Source organism: Mytilus trossulus, chromosome 5 (genome assembly GCF_036588685.1).
Source record: "Mytilus trossulus isolate FHL-02 chromosome 5, PNRI_Mtr1.1.1.hap1, whole genome shotgun sequence".
Taxonomy (NCBI): domain Eukaryota; kingdom Metazoa; phylum Mollusca; class Bivalvia; order Mytilida; family Mytilidae; genus Mytilus; species Mytilus trossulus.
In genome coordinates, this window is record NC_086377.1 from 42953354 (window position 1) to 42972815 (window position 19462).

The 19462-nt window shown below is 34.1% G+C and overlaps 1 protein-coding gene across 1 annotated transcript; it reads right to left on the reverse strand.

The window, feature by feature from the left end:
- Positions 1–1845: 1845 nt before the first annotated feature.
- Positions 1846–17969, reverse strand: LOC134719659 (organic cation transporter protein-like). The gene is made up of 10 exons (XM_063582634.1): positions 17720–17969; positions 15566–15812; positions 14294–14397; positions 13230–13384; positions 11715–11883; positions 10464–10676; positions 9307–9533; positions 8331–8512; positions 7814–7965; positions 1846–2091 (listed from the first exon to the last, which is right to left on the reverse strand). Exons 1-10 carry the CDS (start codon positions 17860–17862, stop codon positions 2013–2015), a joined length of 1671 nt encoding a protein of 556 aa, XP_063438704.1. The 5' UTR covers positions 17863–17969; the 3' UTR covers positions 1846–2012.
- Positions 17970–19462: the final 1493 nt, after the last annotated feature.

Sequence of the window (19462 nt, forward strand, 5' to 3'; positions counted from 1 at the left end):
CATATACATATAAAAAAAATAATGTTTCTATGGGCAATGCTCTGTTCAAAATATCTTATCGACACTAATTTTTAAAGTTGTCCAAGAGATATTTTTATTAATCTATAATACAAGTTTCATTAAAACCTGACAAAAATTGTACAAATGATAGTGCTATCAAAACTAGACGAACAAATGCAAGGCAAATGTGAACAGACAGACACTCATTATTACTCTGTCCTTCAAAATGCGTTGCGCTGGGAACAACGTTGCAGTTTGAGACAAACAATCAATAAAACATGCGTTGGTTAAAATGGTCACTTAGTTGTCGATCCAATGATACATTGTTATACACATGTCATGAAACAAGTTATTTTCAAACTGTTCTTCATCCCATCATAGCAAATTTATGTATTCCTTTTAGCAAATTATAATTTCGCGACCTTTTACAGCGGACTGTGGTATGGGAGTTGCTCATTTTTGAAAGCCGTACGGGTACCTAGTGTTACAATAATTTCTGTGTCATTTGGTCTCTTGTAGAGAGTTGTCTAAGTGGCAATCATAACACATTTTGTTTTTTATTTAACTTCCTCCTTTATCCGAGCATTTTGCCATCAATTTACATTGTCGTAGTTCAAGTCCTTTAAGTAGCATTTTTCAAATATTAAACTATATACACTCATGGTTCATGTCTGTAATAAAAAAAAATATACATTGCTTTGTTATAAATTGTTTCATTTTTGTCATAGCCGACTATACGTGATGGGCTTTTCTCATTGTTGAAGTCCGTATAGTTGCCTACAATTGCTTACATCCAATTCATTTGAACTTTTGTGGATACTTTCCGCGTTCGCAATCATATCACATCTCCTTAAATTTGTTTTAATTATCAAATTAAAGGCTAGAAATTGACAAATGTGACACAAACATAAGCTCTACACCACTGAGTTCTACCCTTGTTTAATGCTTATTCTTTATAACGGCAAATGTTTCTTGTTCGAACTGCTGCTGTCTGTGTATTACTTTATACAATGTTGGTAGTTACACAAAATTTAACAATTCTGTCCAAAGTAAAGCCATGGATGGATGTAATGAATGAATTAGTTTATAGTACAATTTTTGAAGTGCATCTAGCCTTTGATTAATGCGTCTCGCAGTTTATGGAGTTTCAACTCATAATGATTGTGAAAAAAGCTAAAACTTGCCAGGGACCTAACAAGTATATCATTTCATTCAACAGTTTCATAATTAGTTTTCTGTATTTTATGTTCATATCTTCACAAAAGGGCATAAAAGAAATGCTGCTATTTGTTTCATTGCTGTCAATAGTATTATGCCTTCTAAGGAGAAAATGAGGATGAAAAAGTCATGCAATCATTTTTCCATGAAGTTAAATTCATATGCATTGATGGGAAATAGTCTTACCGGATAGTGAGAGAGAGAGACACCAAGACGGAAATAAAAAATCATGGTCGAGAAAAACAATGGCCAAAAAGAAAAAGAAAAACGATGAACAGAGAAGGTGGGGCGAAATAGACTTGGTCTTATAATTTCACTGGTCAGCAATTGACTATTATTGACTGTTTATACACATATACGGTCTACCATGTTTCAAGAGTTTTAGAGTAAAATATCGACCAACGAATGATGATATTACCACAAACAGGTATTATTACATAAATAAGATAAAACAAGTAGACATTAATTGGTTATGGTCACTATTCCCCCCTCTTTTCCGCTTTTGTCGAGTTGATGATAGTAGTTAGTAAAAGATAGAAGTTAAGTGCACCAAGAAATGAAAGTGTTTTATTTCATATACTTGAAATTAGCAACGAACTACCGTTTCTGTGTTATTGTATTGCAGTCTCTAAGTCGTTGTCTTGAATACTAGTACACTATGCTAGTACTAACTTTTAAAGCATCAATAATTCATTCAACAAATATAACTGGTAAATGCTGCTAATCTTCTTTTGACATTTTTCAGAAGTTTTCTATTCACATTTGAAAGAGGTTAAATATCCTATGATCAATAATTATAATTTTGTTATCATTGAAATTGACGGTTCCTTTATAATAAGTTCATGTGCTTTTTCTTTCTCTTTATATGCTTTTCTGAAATAAAAATATGGTTTATCATGATTTTTGAGGTGACAGTATATAATCAATAAATACCATTAATAAGGTACCTAACACTACAGGGAAATAACTCTGTAAAGTCAGCTAAACGTTTTAATTACTTTGTGTTGTAAAAGGAATATTAAGCTTCTCAATGATCAAAATTGGTGTTTGTCAAATTGCTATATAACCAGTGTAATTTTTCTGACAAAATGCTTTATATTTTAATATTTTTGTAAAAAGGTCAAAGTAAATACGTTGACAAAATTTTATGAAAATGAAACGAGCCAAATTAATTTTAGTGAAAGTTTTGGGTACCACCTTAATAATGTAGGAAGATACGTAACGTAAAACACAAACGAAATCGTATACTACCCCTCCATCCATAACAAGTGAAACTGCGAGCTACTGCTCACTGATGATACCCCCAAGTTGATAATATTAATAGTGTAAAAATATGCAAGTGTTCGGTAAACAGGAAGTTGTCGAGTGATCAATCTGAAAACGCATCACACGGTATAGCTGACTTAGATAAACCATGAAACTGACTGACTGACGGACTGACTGAAGGACAGACAGAGGTAAAACAGTATACCCCCTTTTTAAAGCGAGGGTATAAACATAGAGAATGGCATTCGGCACAGATTATGCAGTACACGTTATAATGGGTACTAACTCAAGCACGGTAAAAGTGACATTCCCAAATCCAAACTTGATCAGCGTTTTGTAGTAATAAGCATTGTGACGATAACATTTAGTGAAGGCAAACTAAACTTTTTTAATGGAAACGAAAATTCTGCATTTTTTTTTTCTATTTGCAAAGGAGCATACTAGAAACTCTAGAACAGAAAACGCGATACCACCCAAATTCACAACTTCTCTGAGTTTGCGGAAGGTTTTGTTATATTGATGCAAAGTAAAGTTTAAAGGCAAACAATAGTTTAATAGGCGAGTGACATTTCCAGAAAAGACGCTTAGTTAGTGACTTTAATGCACCCACCTAACACACGGCTGAATTTTTTATATGTTATAGTATAATATCCGAACTTCCTTTTTTGGTCGGTCGTAAAAAAATCAAGTTAATGGACCTAAACGCTTCGAAAAAGAGTATGAATAATCACGAAGGCAATTTCTTTGGTACTAATTTTACGCAAAGTATAAAAAAATTAATTAAAAGGACCATATAAGCTGAAATGTCAACCTTTTTTTCTTGGCCGAAAACCAATATCTTACTTCTCTTAGTCAATTTGCACTTACAAAAGGATTATGAATAACTATTGAAAAATACTGCTTTCTCAATTGGATCAATGCACATTTTAGAGGAAGCATAGCGTATGTGCTAGGGCCACGTCAAGAACCTGTATGTTGACATGCTATAAATACTTTAATATATGGGGATATCTATTCATTCAGTGGACAATTTTGAATTCTTCGTAGATATTTGAAAAAAAAAGTTCTACCTCAGGGGGTATATATTACTCAAGCTGTATTGTAAATAGGATTACGTGTTTTTGAATATTCTTCGAAGTTTTACTTTCAAATTGATTTGTTATTCATTATGGTTGTCGTTAGTTGCTTTTTATGATTTTTGCTTTTGTTTGTAGTTTTGAGCATGAATCAAGCTTTTGGGTACTAATATCTATTTAAAATTAATTTAAAACCTTTATAGCTTATACGGTGTTGGCTATTGCTTCTTGTTTTAGGCCATACGATAAGCTATAATTGTTTACTTCAAAGCATTTAGTCTCTGGTAAACAGAGATCATAGTGTCCTTTTAATCATACTTATCAAAGGTACTGGGCTTATAATATGATATCATCAGACTTCTTATTCTAAATTCTAAATACGGATTAACAATTTAAAAGGAGTAATGTCAGATGGTCGACGATGATCAGACACTTCGTTGTATTGTAGACATGGAACAATTGTGTGCTGTTTACGAGTTCTATAACCAGTGTGAATTATAGTTGGCGATGCACCATGTTTATTGTGCATGTATAGTTTCTTTTATTAAATATATGTACCTTTACCAGCAGTTCATGCTCTTACAAGTTATATAGCTCATCATCTATCTGTGTTTCTAAGAAAACTCTTTTTTAACGCTTTCGAAATCATCAATAGATAGTGGGTCTATCACAATTTAAACAAAATTCATATTGACATGTAGATCGGTGCTGAAAGAAAACTCTGAAGTGTCTGAAACCAAAAATACGTATGTATAAGTCTAATCAAGACGATTTGAGCAAGCTACATAATATCAGACTTCAAAAAAGATTGCCATCGTGTCACGCCTACCAACAAGTGCATCATCATTCAAACTACATGTTCTAGCTGGCAAACAAAGACAGGGCGTCGTAACAAACTAACACGGCAGTAGGTATACCAAAGTGTGATTACGGATGACAAAAGTGGTCTTAATACGTCATAATTTCTTCAGGATTTAATAAATTTGTTCTTGTGAAGGAAAAACATATGCATTAGGGAACTTGTACTGGTACATGTACTGAAATCATTGTAAACATCTGTTACACAGAATTATGTCAGTAACAGTGAAGTATCAAAAATTGTTCCAGAAAGGCAAAAGCTTCACAGGCTCAGTTTTAAAATATGAATTTCGACTGTCTTATATTGTTATAAATCACAAAATAGAAAATTGCATTATTTGTAAAAAAATAGATTTATTTCGTTTCTTTTGAAGAAATGGATTATTCACAGAAAATCCTCCAGAATGACAAAAAAATATATATATAGGTTTTGCCGAACTATATCCTGCAAATTCATATTAGTTGATAGCAAACTATATATAATAACTAAGTTTTGAATACTGGTAAGACATTAATGCTTGCATTTATAACTGCAAAACTTTTGACTGCACAAACGTGAGTGAAAATAAATGCAGTCGCAATAAAAAAATCACGTTATGAAATTAAAGTGTTTGTAAAGTATAAAATCCCAAGTGTCAAAACAAGGGTCACCGTGGGACCTAAGTTTAGTTTGTAAATCACCGCATTCTAATTTTGCATCTGGGGTCAGTTTCACAACAAATCTAACGACTTAAGCTGATCGCAAGTCACGAATAGTTCAGTTTACTTGCGATAAATCTTGTCTTCAGTTTTTTTTGTAAAACCGACTTAGGTATCTGAAGTTTGGTAAATATAAAAAAAGAAGATGTGGTATGATTGCCAATGAAACAGCTGTCCATAAGAGACCAAAATGACACAGACATTAAAAACTGTAGGTCACCGTATGGCCTTCAACAATGAGCAAAACCCATACCGCAAAGTCGGCTATAAAAGGCCCTTGACAATGTAAAAACCTTAGTTTTGCAGCTATATATGTCGCGGACAGGACTCCATTATGATTGGATCCATATCATAGTGACCTGATTTTAGTTTATGACCATCCCCTATTATATGATGTATATGCATACTTAGTTGGGAAAACCCTGGTTCAAAGGTTCAAAATATATGAACCGGACACAAACCAGACAAGAACGAATCAAACAATGTTTGAAAACTTGACGGCTCAAATGTCAATGCCACTGCTAAAATAAACTGATTTAATTTATGAAGAACCACGAGCCATCCCATAATACATATCTGAACTAAGTGTGTTTAACATCAGTTCTATAGTTCAAGGCAATGCATTTGATAAGTTCTTTGCATCGGAACTAAACACATTTATTCTAAAAACAGTTGTTGGCATGACACGGGTTATGTTTTTCTCATATATGTTATGATGGTATGATACTAAACCCCTAACGGGAAGGATTGTGCCTGATGTTCATATGATGAAATCATAATCTTTTAGTCAGTTTAATTGAAGTCTGGAGCTGGCATGTCAGTTAACTGCTAGTAGTCTGTTGTTATGTATGTATTATTGTCATTTTGTTTATTTTCTTTGGTTACATCTTCTGACATCAGACTCGGACTTCTCTTGAACTGAATTTTAATGTGCGTATTGTTATGCGTTTACTTTTCTACATTGGTTAGAGGTATAGGGGGGTGGTTGATATCTCACAAACATGTTTAACCCCGCCGCATTTTTGCGCCTGTCCCAAATCAGGAGCCTCTGGCCTTTGTTAGTCTTGTATTTTTTTAATTTTAGTTTCTTGTGTACAATTTGGAAATAAGTATGGCGTTCATTATCACTGAACTAGTATATATATTTGTTGAGGGGCCAGCTGAAGGACGCCTCCGGGGTTCGGGAATTTCTCGCTACATTGAAGACCTGTTGGTGACCTTCTGCTGTTGTTTTTTTATTTGGTCGGATTGTTGTCTCTTTGGCACATTCCCCATTTCCATTCTCAATTTTATTTTATATCTTAAATCATTGGTTTTTGGATCAAGTGTATATCTGTATACATGTTTAAGTTACCTGATTTAATTCGACACGGGCCAGACACAAGTAGGGACTGACTGACGGACAGACTTAAAATGTGAATCATTATTAGGCATATATCCTTTTAAACTTTGCTTGTGGTTGTATTAAACATGTAAGATAGTGATTTCCGATCTTGACACGGTTTGTAGGCTTTTAACAAACAAGAGACTATTGTCACTATTGGTGTGACAAAGACGTCTACTTTTACTCTCTTTATTGCGTTGTTTTCTCTCCCTTTTTCTCGTCCAACTCAAATATTTCATCATATTTTTTATTTTATTTTGCATGGCACACCATCAATTATAGAAAATATTAACACATCGAAGGTCAAATACTTGTTATTATACTTCTTTTTCGTAGAAAGTACCGTTTTACCTATAGCATCTAGTGAAAACGTCAAAATGACGTCTATTATTGCCAAACCATGAACGATATGCACATAAGAATCATAGAGACGTTATCATAGTATCGTATAATATATTGAAAACAACACGTTATTAATTTCTTGCGTCCGAAGCGCTTTTCTGGATTTACCTTCATTAGGAACGCTCAAAGCCAAACATTTGAAATCCGAAGATGTACAAGTACCGAAACCGTTGAAGAGCTGTATGTCAAAAAAATACCTAAAATAAATAGCCAAATTCATCTAAAGCCAACTTTGCCTGAGGGAGTTGAAACCTTAGTTTCTTAATAATTTATAAATTTATAAACGGACAATTTTAGTAAAGTTTGTTAAATCATGTCAGTACCGAAATACTGACTACCGAGCTGATAATACCCTCGGGGACTGATAGTCCACCAGCAGAGGTATCGACCCAGTGATGTAAAATATTGAAAACAACACGTTATTAATTTCTTGCGTCCGAAGCGCTTTTCTGGATTTACATTCATCAGGAACGCTATAATGTAACATTTGAATTAGCTATATCACCAGCTGCTTCAAATAAAACAACAATACTGCAAAATTATTTTTCTTTCATTTTTATATGTATGACCTTTGACCCCAATTTAAAAAGAATTGCACCGTATTTCATTTTTACGACCGGGAAAATGGAATCTACACATTTTTTCCTTTCGAATGATATATAATATAGCTGTGTGTTAGATAGGTGCATTAAAAATATTTTTTAGGTCTGAATGTCACTCGCCTATTAGGGGATGTACGTTTTCCAGTGAATCATAAACTATTCTTCCTCTGCATAGATTACACCATCGAGTATGAGAAATCCAGCTGATAATAATTTGATGATCATTTTAGCGACTTCATTCCACTCCTAAACAAATGAAATCTGTTTTAATTTTTAATTCTTGTAAATCAATTGATACTTATACTTACTTTGTGAAATTTTTACCATCCTCTATTGTTTCTGGTAATTGTCTGTTTAAGGTTTCAGGCAGAGTTAGCGTCAAACCCGCCGCTACCAAGGAAGCGGCACCAAAAATAACCAATGGGATAGCTTTACCGGAAGTCCCACCAATTAGATCTGCCTATAAATTTGAATCACAGAAAAGTTATAACAGATAACTCACATCTGTCTAACTACTCTACGCATCTGCTATACGTTTTCTAACAATAACACTTCCATTTGTTAATAAATTGAAAAACTTATGTAGCATATTATTATAATAAAAATAAAACAAAAAATTATTGAAAACTAAGTTTCACACTTAATAAATTATGAATTCAATGATATAGTCTCGTTTACAAATGATTTCATATGTTAAAGGTTTTCACGGGACCATATACCATACAAGATCAGATAATTATTGAATAAAATTTGCATTTAAAAAAAATATATCAGTTACTTATAACGATTATATATCAATTACAAAACATTACTGGTTAAACCTACAGTGTCAGCTATGAATGGTGAAATCATTCCGCCTACACGAGCCCACAATGAACTAGATCCCATGCCCGCATTACGTATAGCTGTCGGAAACAACTCCGCCGATATAATATAGATCGTTGCGAAGGCGGCAGTGGCAAACAGTTTTCCCAACATTGCTAGTGCTGTAGTTAAATACTGCAGATCTGTAAATAACAAGAATGTGTCCTCAGTACACGAATGCCCCACTCGCACTTTCAATTTCTATGTTCAGTGGACCGTGAAATTAGGGTAAAATCTCTAAGTTGGCATTAAAATTAGAAAGATCATATCATAGGGATTATGTGTACCAAGTTTGAAGTCGATTGGACTTCAACTTCATCAAAAACTACCTTGACCAAAAACTTTAACCTGAAGCGGGACAGACGGACGGACGGACGAACGGACGCACAGACCAGAAAACATAATGCCCCCCCTACTATCGTAGGTGGGGCATAAAAATAGATGTCATATTATTAGAAAAGGGAATGATTTGTCCGTAATTTTATTAATTTTCATATGTTTGTTATGCAGAGATTTAGTTTAATGATAGATTGATTACTTAACGTCCAGTGGCACATTTTAAAATATCACATATTTTGGGCAGTAACACATAAATTATAGGTTTTGCTAAATTGGTCGATCGGGATAAATGGCACGGAATGTGGTCTGCACTGGACAAATAGTCAATGAATATACCAACTTCAATCCGTGGGATCAGTTTTTAATATATATGTAAATTAAAACAAAAGACTAGTCAAATCTTTAAGGTGTGAGCCAAGGCTTCGTATTGTGGTTTACTTTTTACATTGTGACTTGGATGAAGGGTTGTCTCATTGGCACTCATATCACATCTTCTTATATCTATATAAGCACGATAGATTATTTGAAAACATATTAACAAGCAGAAACATACGTGCATATATTAAAAGCATGACGTGTATAAAATATGAATATCTACCTTTCCCGCCAAAAGTAACAGTAAATATCGTACTGAGACACGACACTCCTCCAACAAGCATATAAATAAAGTGGCTCTTCCTCCGTCCGTATCTATCGACCATCAATAAGGTCAGTATATGTCCCGGATATTCCACCAAAACTACCAACATGTAGTTAATATAATAATCCCCATACAGCATACCGGTGTTCAATGTAAGTCCGTAGAACACCATACTAGCGACCATCCTTATAGAATAAACAAATGAGTTAGTGTAATAATCCCCATACAACATACCGGTGTTTGGTGCAAGTCCATAAAGCACCATACTAGCGATCATCCTAATAGAATTAACCGAAATTATCTAGAACAAGATATAGTGAATGAAAGGAAAATGGAAAGATATGGGTTCATGAGACAATTGTAAGGTCAAGTGGTCAAGTTATGCAATGCAAGCAATAATATATGCCTTACTATTACAAAACAAATATGAGTTCACTACTGTACACAAACATTATTTTAAGACATACGGCAAAGAATGGGATGTCCATTGCAGAAACATGTTAAGTTTCAATAAAATTCTTGTGTGGCATGATTTACGTTGCATGTTATGTACATTTTATACATATTTTACTAGATCATATGTCAAGAAGTATGAATGCTACACATATTTACTTTTTCCTTATTCGAATGCAGGTCTAAATGCGTAAAAAAAATCATAAAACTTAGAAAAAGTGTAGTTATGGTCCAAGACCACAATTATTTCGTAGTGCATTTCTTTTAGAACATAAAAAAATCCCACCTGCGTTTTCTCAAAGAAACTTTTACAGTGTGTTGTACTACTTTTTAGACAAATTATATGAAAATTATAGAAAACTTTATCGACTCGAACTCAAAATATGAACAATTTTTATGTTTAGGGCGTCTTAAAAAATCTTTTGACAGCTTCCGAAGTGCTAATTTTAAACCTTTTGCAGCTGGACCAAATCACTACTTTTCTTTAAAATTCTGGACCAAAATTTTTGTTCACAGTGTAATTTGACCCCTCTACTTGCAATTTGAGGCATTAAACATGGAGAAATAAATTTGGAAGGGGTATTAAAATTAATGGCAAGAAACCCACTGTCAACACTAGGGACGACAATTGTGGTCTCGGACCTTATGTATACTTGTGTTACCAGTTGTAGAAAATAACAAGAGTACGACATCCTAGGGTTCTATCTGTAAACAACAACCAGACTTTTCCAGCTTCTTTCTTTTCAATGGACAAGTTATCAACCATTTTCTCAGAGAAGGTTGTTTTGTTGACTTTTGCAGCACACCGAAGTAAATTCTTCGCCTCTTTTAGTTTTCCTTTTCCACAAAGCCATCTCGGAGACTCGGGGATGAACCTTAAAAAGAAAAGAGTTTGTCATATAAATCCATAAAAAAGATGGAAGAAATACCAAAAGGATAGTCTAACAAAGTTAATGCAATATAAAAACGACTAAAAAAAAAAAAAAAAAAAAAATTAACATGAAAAACTAAAGAAATGAAAAACTAAAGAAAATATAGCTACACAAAGTGTACATATTGAATTGCTGATTCTGCGGTGTGGGATATCCCACGTTTCGAAGGCTGAACAGTGACGTAATGCTTACATACACGTCATTCGAACTCCGATGGGTAGTTGTTTATTATAAAGTTGCAAAAGAGGGACGAAAGATACCAAAGGGACAGTCAAACTCGTAAATCTAAAACAAACTGACAACGTCATGGCTAAAAATGAAAAAGACAAACAGAAAAACAATAGTACACATGACACAACATAAAAAAACTAAAGAATAAACAACACGAACCCCACCAAAAACTAGGGGTGATCTCAGGTGCTCCGGAAGGGTAAGCAGATCATGCTCCACATGCAATCATACCACTTCCAAGTATAAATACATGACTTTTTTGTAATAGTATATCGAGTGCGCCTGCATAATGCTGATAAAGAAATAATATTTAGTACCCATAGATTGATCGGTGTTTGCGTAACGTCCAGTATCAAATATCTGATGCATGTTAAAGCTGAAAACAATTTAATAATGAAAACAATAAGTAGGTCCAGTGACAAAAACTGTCTTAGGATTTATGTCGGAGACAATTAGACTGTCACTGGTAAACGGAGGGTTAATTGGATTGAGGCAGACAAAAATACTGCCTTGCATATAGACCACTCAAATCGTTTCAATTAAGACTGTACGTGTATATCCCGTACAGCCAAACGGATGCTATTTTTCGGCGATGGTTTTTATGCATGTGGGAAGAAGACCTGTAGTAACCATATTTATATTTCCCAGCCACCCATGATGGCCATTTGATACATCTTTATGTGGTACGGTAAATATATCAGTGAGATGGAAATAAAAGCTTAAAACTGTTTAATTGTTTCAAAAACGTACCACCATAAAACTGTAAAGAGTCCAATGGGAACCACCATGGCGATTATAATCCAATTCCAAGTCCTTACAAAATAGGCAACTGCCAGCATGTAGAGTTCACCTGTTGGTCCAACAAGATGTATTACTAGTCCAACCAACATACGTTTAGATGGACCAACCCATTCCATAGCTGAGGAAAATATACACATGCTAAGATGATGGATAACACACAAGTCAAACTGTTATGACTTTATGTAAACTGTGTAATGACTTGTTTTTGTGTTTGGTCATAGTATACCTGTCCTGCTGCTTTTGATTTTATTCTATTGTCTTTTATCCATGCACAATACAACACGATATAGCTAGTTACAATAGTTTTATTCATAAGAAAATATCTCTTTATAGCTCATTACCATTCAACACATTCCAAATAAGATTTAATAATAAATTACAAATGTGATGTTATTTTTTTTATTTCAATTCTTTTTATAGTCAACAATATTGTCATTTATCCTGCAATTGGGTGTCCTACTATACAGATACAGCCCTACAGATATCGCTATGCTGTATCTATATACTATACAGATATCGCTTCTAAGCTCCGCCCACTGCCGGACTGAGTATTGTTTGAACCTGTGTGACCTCAGAATGTGTATTCCACTTGCATTCCAATGACGATGACAATTGTCGATTTCAAAACTTGAATGTGTATGATTGTGTTACAAAATCAGCCATGTCAATTTCAGCATGCATGTTTAGTGAAAGTCAAATCTGAAGCGTAGGACAGCTCGTACACTTCTGTTTCAAACTGGACAATGTTTTGATTTTAATTTTTACTGTTGAAATTAGTTGCTATGTTAAAATAGATATTTATTCACCTTGAGCGATGTATTATTATTGACCATTCGAGATTCTTTTTTTGCGAATCCATCTTCAGCGTAATGTGTGATTTTGATATTACTACGCGGGCCTCAAGGGATTACAAATCGAAATGCAAGTTTTTGTGTTTTTCAAAACACAAACAATTTACAGAATTAATTGCAGGATAAAGACAATAACTGTTTAGTGTCTTTAGATATCAGCTGTATTTGTATTCGGCTCGAAACAGGTGTAGTAGCTCGCTAAAAGCTCGCATACACCGTGTTTCCTAGCCTTGTACAAATACAGCTGATATTCAAAGACACTAAACAGTTATTGTCTATGAATTTATAAGGAAGGTTCTGAGCGCACGTGTCCTAAGTCAGATATCTGATGTTCAGTAGTTGTCGTTTGTTGATATGGTTCATAAGTATTTTTCGTTTTAAAAAAAAGATTAGACCGTTAGTTTTTCCTCTTGAATGATTTTACACAGTCTATTTTGGTCCCTGTATAGCTGGGTGTTCGGTATGAGCCAATGCTCCATGTTGAAGACCGTACTCTGACCTATTTTGGTTTACTTTTATAAGTTGTGACTTTGATGGCAAGTTATCTCATTGGCACTCATACCATATCTTCCTATATCTATATAATTCATTTACTTTAATACCAGATCCTTACCAATAACGTATATTGTGATAAACATTCCGACATTACAAAAGCCAGTACAGAATCTTAAGATGACAAACATTGTGTAGCTCTGGGACCAGGCTAGCGTTAAACCGGAGGCAAATAAGAACACGGTGGCTATCAGCAACGTCTTTCTTCTCCCTATACTAAACAATACAAAGGCCAGAATTAGAAAACATTGTTGACAAAAAGTAAGGTCTTAAGACATAAGAAACCTGGTGTGAAGTAGTTGTCGTTTATTGATTCACAAGTGTTTCTCGTTTTTTATATAGATTATACCGTTGTTTTTTGTTCGTTTGAATGGTTTTATTTCACACTGTTCATTTAATGGGTCCTTGTTGCTTCTTACTGTTCGGTGTGAGGCTCCGTTTTGAACACTAGACTTTTAACCTATAATGTTTTTTTTTTGTTTTTTTTTACAAATTTGACTTGAATGGAGAGTTGTGTCATTGGCACTCATACCCCTTCTCCATGTATCTTATTTTTAGAAAGGGTTCAACAAAGTACTTACTTTTTAGCTCTGTCGTAGCACCATTCAATTACCTAATCATATATTTGTATTCTATAAAATATTTGGTTCTAACTTTAAACATGTGGATAAAATACACACTGTATATTAAGAGAACCTCTTTCCATTTACGTTAGGGTTGAACATTCAAGTCTTTTAATATTGTTAATGGTTGATTGCTTGATTTTTGGTTGCTTTTCGTCCAGTGGCAATATTTCATGCATATTCAGGACGAGAACAAGTTCACAATAAATACAATAGGTAGGTCTTGTCATAAAAGAGGCCATCTAGGATGATGGTCGAGGAAATTTCGACTGCCACTGGAAAATGAGGGTATATTGGATAATTTTTGCCTTGCAACAGGCCTCCTACGGACCTATCAAAGAGTGGTTGTAATGGTTCTTAACTAGCAAATGGCGTGGCACTCTCTTTACACGAGGCATCGGATTTAAAATCCACCTTCTGACCGGACGTGACTGCGAACTTGATACATCCCGTACAGCCAAACGGACGCCCCACTTCGGTTTTTAAATATTTTTTTACTTACGTATCAGAAATAATTCCGAACATAAACGATCCCACTAGTACTCCACCAAAGAATATAGTCTTTGATAAGGAAATTTTGTATTTGTTGTCACATACCAAATTTTCCTAAAAGAAACACACATCAAAAAAATATAAAATGCAAAATTCAATCTAAGAGAAAATATATTAAGCATTTTAAGGATTTAGCTATACTTTTTGGACCTTTTGTATTATAGCTCTTCATATTTTATATAAGCTTTGGATTTCAAATATTTTGGCCACGAGCATCACTGAAGAGACATGTATTGTCGAAATGCGCATCTGGTGCAAGAAAATTAGTACCGTTAATTTTATTACTTTTATCTTAGTTGATTTGTTTTTAATCAATACACAAGTTCTATTAATAGTGATGCACGTGCATTATGATATATGTCTTTTTAACGTCCAATGGCATGTTTAATGTATTTTCATGACGGGTACATGTGAATATGGTAAAATTATGAACCCTGCTATTCATTAGAACGAGACTATTTGTCGGATTTCAAACCTGCTAGTTCACAAGGTACGAGTCTACTAGAAGACTGTCACCCTACCTGGAATCATTATTCTGACTCTAGGCCGACCAATCATCTCTCTTTTGCAAGGCACCTGCATAGAGGTAACTTAAAATACAAATTTCTTGGTCGTTGATGTGACCTAACTAGGGGCAAAACGTATGATTTCACCACGTTCACATAAAAAAACGCAACAATTCGCCTAGTGGCGTCTCCCATGATGATCAGGGGATGTCTTTTTGTCAGTGTCTGACTAATAGTATGTAGTCTTAGAAGATGTTAATCTATAGGGTAGTCTCATGACTAATAATGCCACAGCTTCTTTTCTTTTCAAAATAAAGGTTTACGCAAACAGGCCATTTACATGAACCCATTCAAAAATACTGACATTTGGGATCAACTTACAAATTTCAGTAACCCCGCCACATTCGGTATGGATGTGCATGTCCATAGTCAGGAGCCTGTAATGCAGTGGTTATCGTTTGTGTATTTGTTTTCGTTCAATGCATGGTGGACAAAAGTTAGGCCGTTATTGTTTTTGTTTGAATTGTTTTTCATTTGTCATTTCGGGGCCTATTATAGCTTACTATGAGGATTGGGCTATATGCATTTTGGAAGAGCGTACGGTCACCTATAGCTGTTGATTTCTGTGTCATTTGGACTCTTGTGGGGAGTTGTCTCAATGGCAATGATACCACATGTTCTTATTTATACTTACTTATGTACATGTATAGTTTTACCTTCATAACAAATGTATAATCGAACAGCTCACTACTGTACACCCATTCGGAACATTTTAAAATACTGGAGTTTACTGGATGACTATGATTGTCAAACACAGTAATGTATTGGTCTATTTGGTACACGTGACACTGGTCATACAATTGTTCACTGTCGGATGAAAGTGGGATATACTCGTCAACCAATCGCTGGTGGGTACCGCCTTGTATTGCATATGTATCGTTGTCGTAGCCAGGTAATTTGCATCTGTAAAGGATTTCAGAGAGAGAAAAAACACTCTGTGATTAATAAGAAAAAGTATAAAACGGTTTTGCATTTCATTGTTTTGGTTAATTGATTATATAAATCTGATTGTGTTAACTGTAGCAAATAAAAACACGATTGACTGCCAATTTGAAGTTAAGAGCCTCTATCACTGTCACCAAGTATAATTATATCCAAAGAATAGAATTCTTGACGCTGAATGTACTGAGTATGAAATTTGGTATTGTGAGATATCGACACATGACACATTTTATGAATGTTTTTAAGTAGGGTTATTATACTAAGATTATTTATCTTTTCAGATAATATGTAAACACTCGGTACAGTATCAAGATACTAGCTTGCTGTGACTTGAAGTAATTTTATATGACAGAAACATCCTATTTATTCATGTCAATCATTTAAAATAAAATATCGTATACTTTAATTTTTGAACACATGTATACTTATACGCGTTCAGGTATTTCACATCCAATATTTTATGGAAATATTTTTTATAGAGCACAAAAATGTCAGTATTCACCTCAGAAACTAACAAAACCTTTTAATAGACTAAAATAGCTCAAGATTAAAGATTGCATATTTTGGCGTTAATATTGATTCAATCATAGGGTCTTTTGATAGGAACTAAACACATTTATTAAAAAAAAACAGTTGTTGGCAAGACGCGGGTTATGTTCTTCTCATATATTTTATGATGGTATGACACTAAACCCCTTAACGGGAAGGATTGTGCCTGATATTCATATGATGAAATCATAATCTTTCGATCAGTTTAATTGCAGTCTGGAGCTGGCATGTCAGTTAACTGCTAGAAGTCTGTTGTTATTTAGGTATTATTGTCATTTTATTTATTTTCTTTTGTTTTATCTTCTGACATCAGACTCGGACTTCTCCTGAACTGAATTTTAATGTGCGTTTACTTTTCTAAATTGGCTAGAGGTATAGGGGTAGGGTTGTTATCTCATTAACATGTTAACCCTGCCGCCTTTTTGCGCCTGTTCCAAGTCAGGAGCCTGTGGCCTTTGTTAGTCTTGTATTATTTTAATTTTAGATTCTTGTGTACAATTTGGAAATTAGTATGGCGTTCAGTATCACTGAACTAGTACATATTTGTGTAGGGGCCAGCTAAAGGACGCCTCCGGGTGCGGGAATTTCTCGCTACATTGAAGACCTGTTGGTGACCTTCTGCTGTTGTTTTTTCTATTGTCGGGTTGTTGTCTCTTTGACACATTCCCCAGTTCCATTCTCAATTTTATTTGAATTATTTATTTTTCATAATTTTTTCTGAAAAAAATATATATTAAGTGTTCAAGAAAATCCCTCAAGCCAATAGGGAATACATATATAAATTGCGAATTGCTATACGAGTGAATAAGCTAAGCAATGTTAAAAAGTTGCATTGATATACATACATAGAGCTTCGATTGTTAGAAAACATAACGCAAGACTGATCAACTCTATGTTTTGCAAGAGTCAGGGAATATATAATGGTGGTGCACCTTAAAGAATTGCAAAAAGAAAAAAAACCCAGAAAAACAGATTAAAAAAAGTGATCAATATACAACAGTCATGGAAGGTGAGCTTAATTCTTTAGATGATAAGATATAGGCGAGCGTAGCAGAACGCTAAACAGCTGAGACGATGTCATGCACTTCTAAGTGTTTACATGACACCTATTATATAGAAAGAGGTCAGAGGCAGATTACCCGTACCGTTGTAGAGAAAAGCAACAGTCTGAAATAGCTATTAGGTCTACAAAACTAGTCAGGTGTGGACTGATTTGAAACGGAACAACGAAAAATGAATGCGCACAATTAGCGATTTTTACGTATAATTGTAATATGCATGATAATGTGTACACATGTCTTAAACAATTATATTGTTACCTGTGTTCTGGCATTGCTAGAACGAACACAGAAAGAACCATGAACGGTGCTGTTAAAATCCAACCTATAAGCAAAAGAATGTAATTCCGCTTCTGGTACCATCCAAAGTCACCAACATCCGACAAAATATCATCAAATTTCATGTTGAGGAATTTTCACTTTAAATTGTAGGCTCAATATTTAAAATGAAAAATACTTTTAGATGATCAATCATTATCCCTTTTGTCGTTGATATACATGTATGCTCATATATGATAGACAACTTGAAAAGCTATGAAAGATACTACGACCTATATTTTTATGTCTGGACCAAGTATAACGACCTTTCGTGAAAAACAAATATTACACACAATCGTAAGATACAAAAAGATAACCTGGGCTTGAAATGTGATTTTCCGCTGTAAGAGGTGTTCTCTGTGTTATACATTTAGTTGAAATAAAGGCAATTTTTTGCAAAATAATTCAACAACTTTAATTAAAATAGAATGATGTTACTTCAAATTTGATACATAATATATATGCATTGTAGTCACAGAGGTAATAACTTGCAACAGGTCAACTACGGATCCCTCAAAGATTGGTACTAGAAATTTTAGATTGATGCATTGGTTTTTTTTACTCTACACAAAGTGCATCCTTTTTAACGTTCCCATTGTTATTGGTCGTGGTTCCCTATTTATACATCCCGGGAAGCAAGCGGAAGCTCTACTAAGACATGGTTTTGATTGGTTTAAAGTGACCACATTACCTACCCCCTCCTTCATATGGGTATTTTTTAAACAATTGAACGCAAGAATAGACATAAGATCAGATACATTATGTTATATATTAGCATTATGATACAGCATAGTAATTACAGTTTGCTCTAAATTCATTCACGAATTTGTTTTCTTATGAGAATTTCCCCAGACATTCTGCACAGCGGTTAACACTGAAAATTGCAAAAATCGTCTTAAATTTAGATCAATATTGTTGCATTTTAAAATTATATTTGAAGTACTTATTGTATTGTTCTTATTTCAGTAGTACCTCTATCTAAAACTACAATACTCTATCATTTCAAATTAATTGTTGATCCGTAGTGACATTACATTACGTTTAATTTAGTCACACCTGTATTTGAGCGTTATCATTTAACTTGTATAAGTACTTGTAAACTTTGACCAAAATCAGTGATATCGTTATATAGAATGTTCATTAGGACATATTAGGACAGAGGTTCAAGTAAATAATTATCCTTGATGCTTAGATGTCCGGCTATGTCCAAAACTTATCTCCCAAACGTTTATTACTAAACCAGTACCTGCATGAGATTATTATATTTCACCTAGCAGGTAATGAAGGTTTATACTGGCAATTTTTTTAATTTTTTTTATGAAATTTAATTCAACAGAGTTAGATTTGATAAAATTGCAGTAGCAAATTCTTTCCTCAGTATATAGTACCTAATCATTTAAAACTGTTAATCTGCATTGAATCTTGAGCATTGAAGTGAGGTACATGTGTATATGCATTTTGTCACTTAACTTGTAAACTTTGACAAATTTTAATGATCTCGTTATATCGATTGATTGTTGATTGATTGTTGGTTGCTTAACGTCCAGTGGCAAATATTTCATGCATATTCAGGACGAGAACAAATTCACAATAAATACAATTGGTAGGTTGTACAATAGAGGCCATCTGGGATGATGGTCGGGGAAATTTGGACTGCCACCGGAAAAGAAGGGTATATTGGATAGG

Coding starts and splice junctions, on each gene's coding strand:
- LOC134719659 (XM_063582634.1), bottom strand. CDS start 17,862: ATGAAATTTGATGATATTTTGTCGGATGTTGGTGACTTTGGATGGTAC. Junction 13,385..14,293: donor TTCGGAATTATTTCTGATAC/GTAAGTAAAAAA, acceptor TGTATTGTTTAG/TATAGGGAGAAGAAAGACGT. Junction 7,966..8,330: donor CACCATTCATAGCTGACACT/GTAGGTTTAACC, acceptor TCAAATTTATAG/GCAGATCTAATTGGTGGGAC.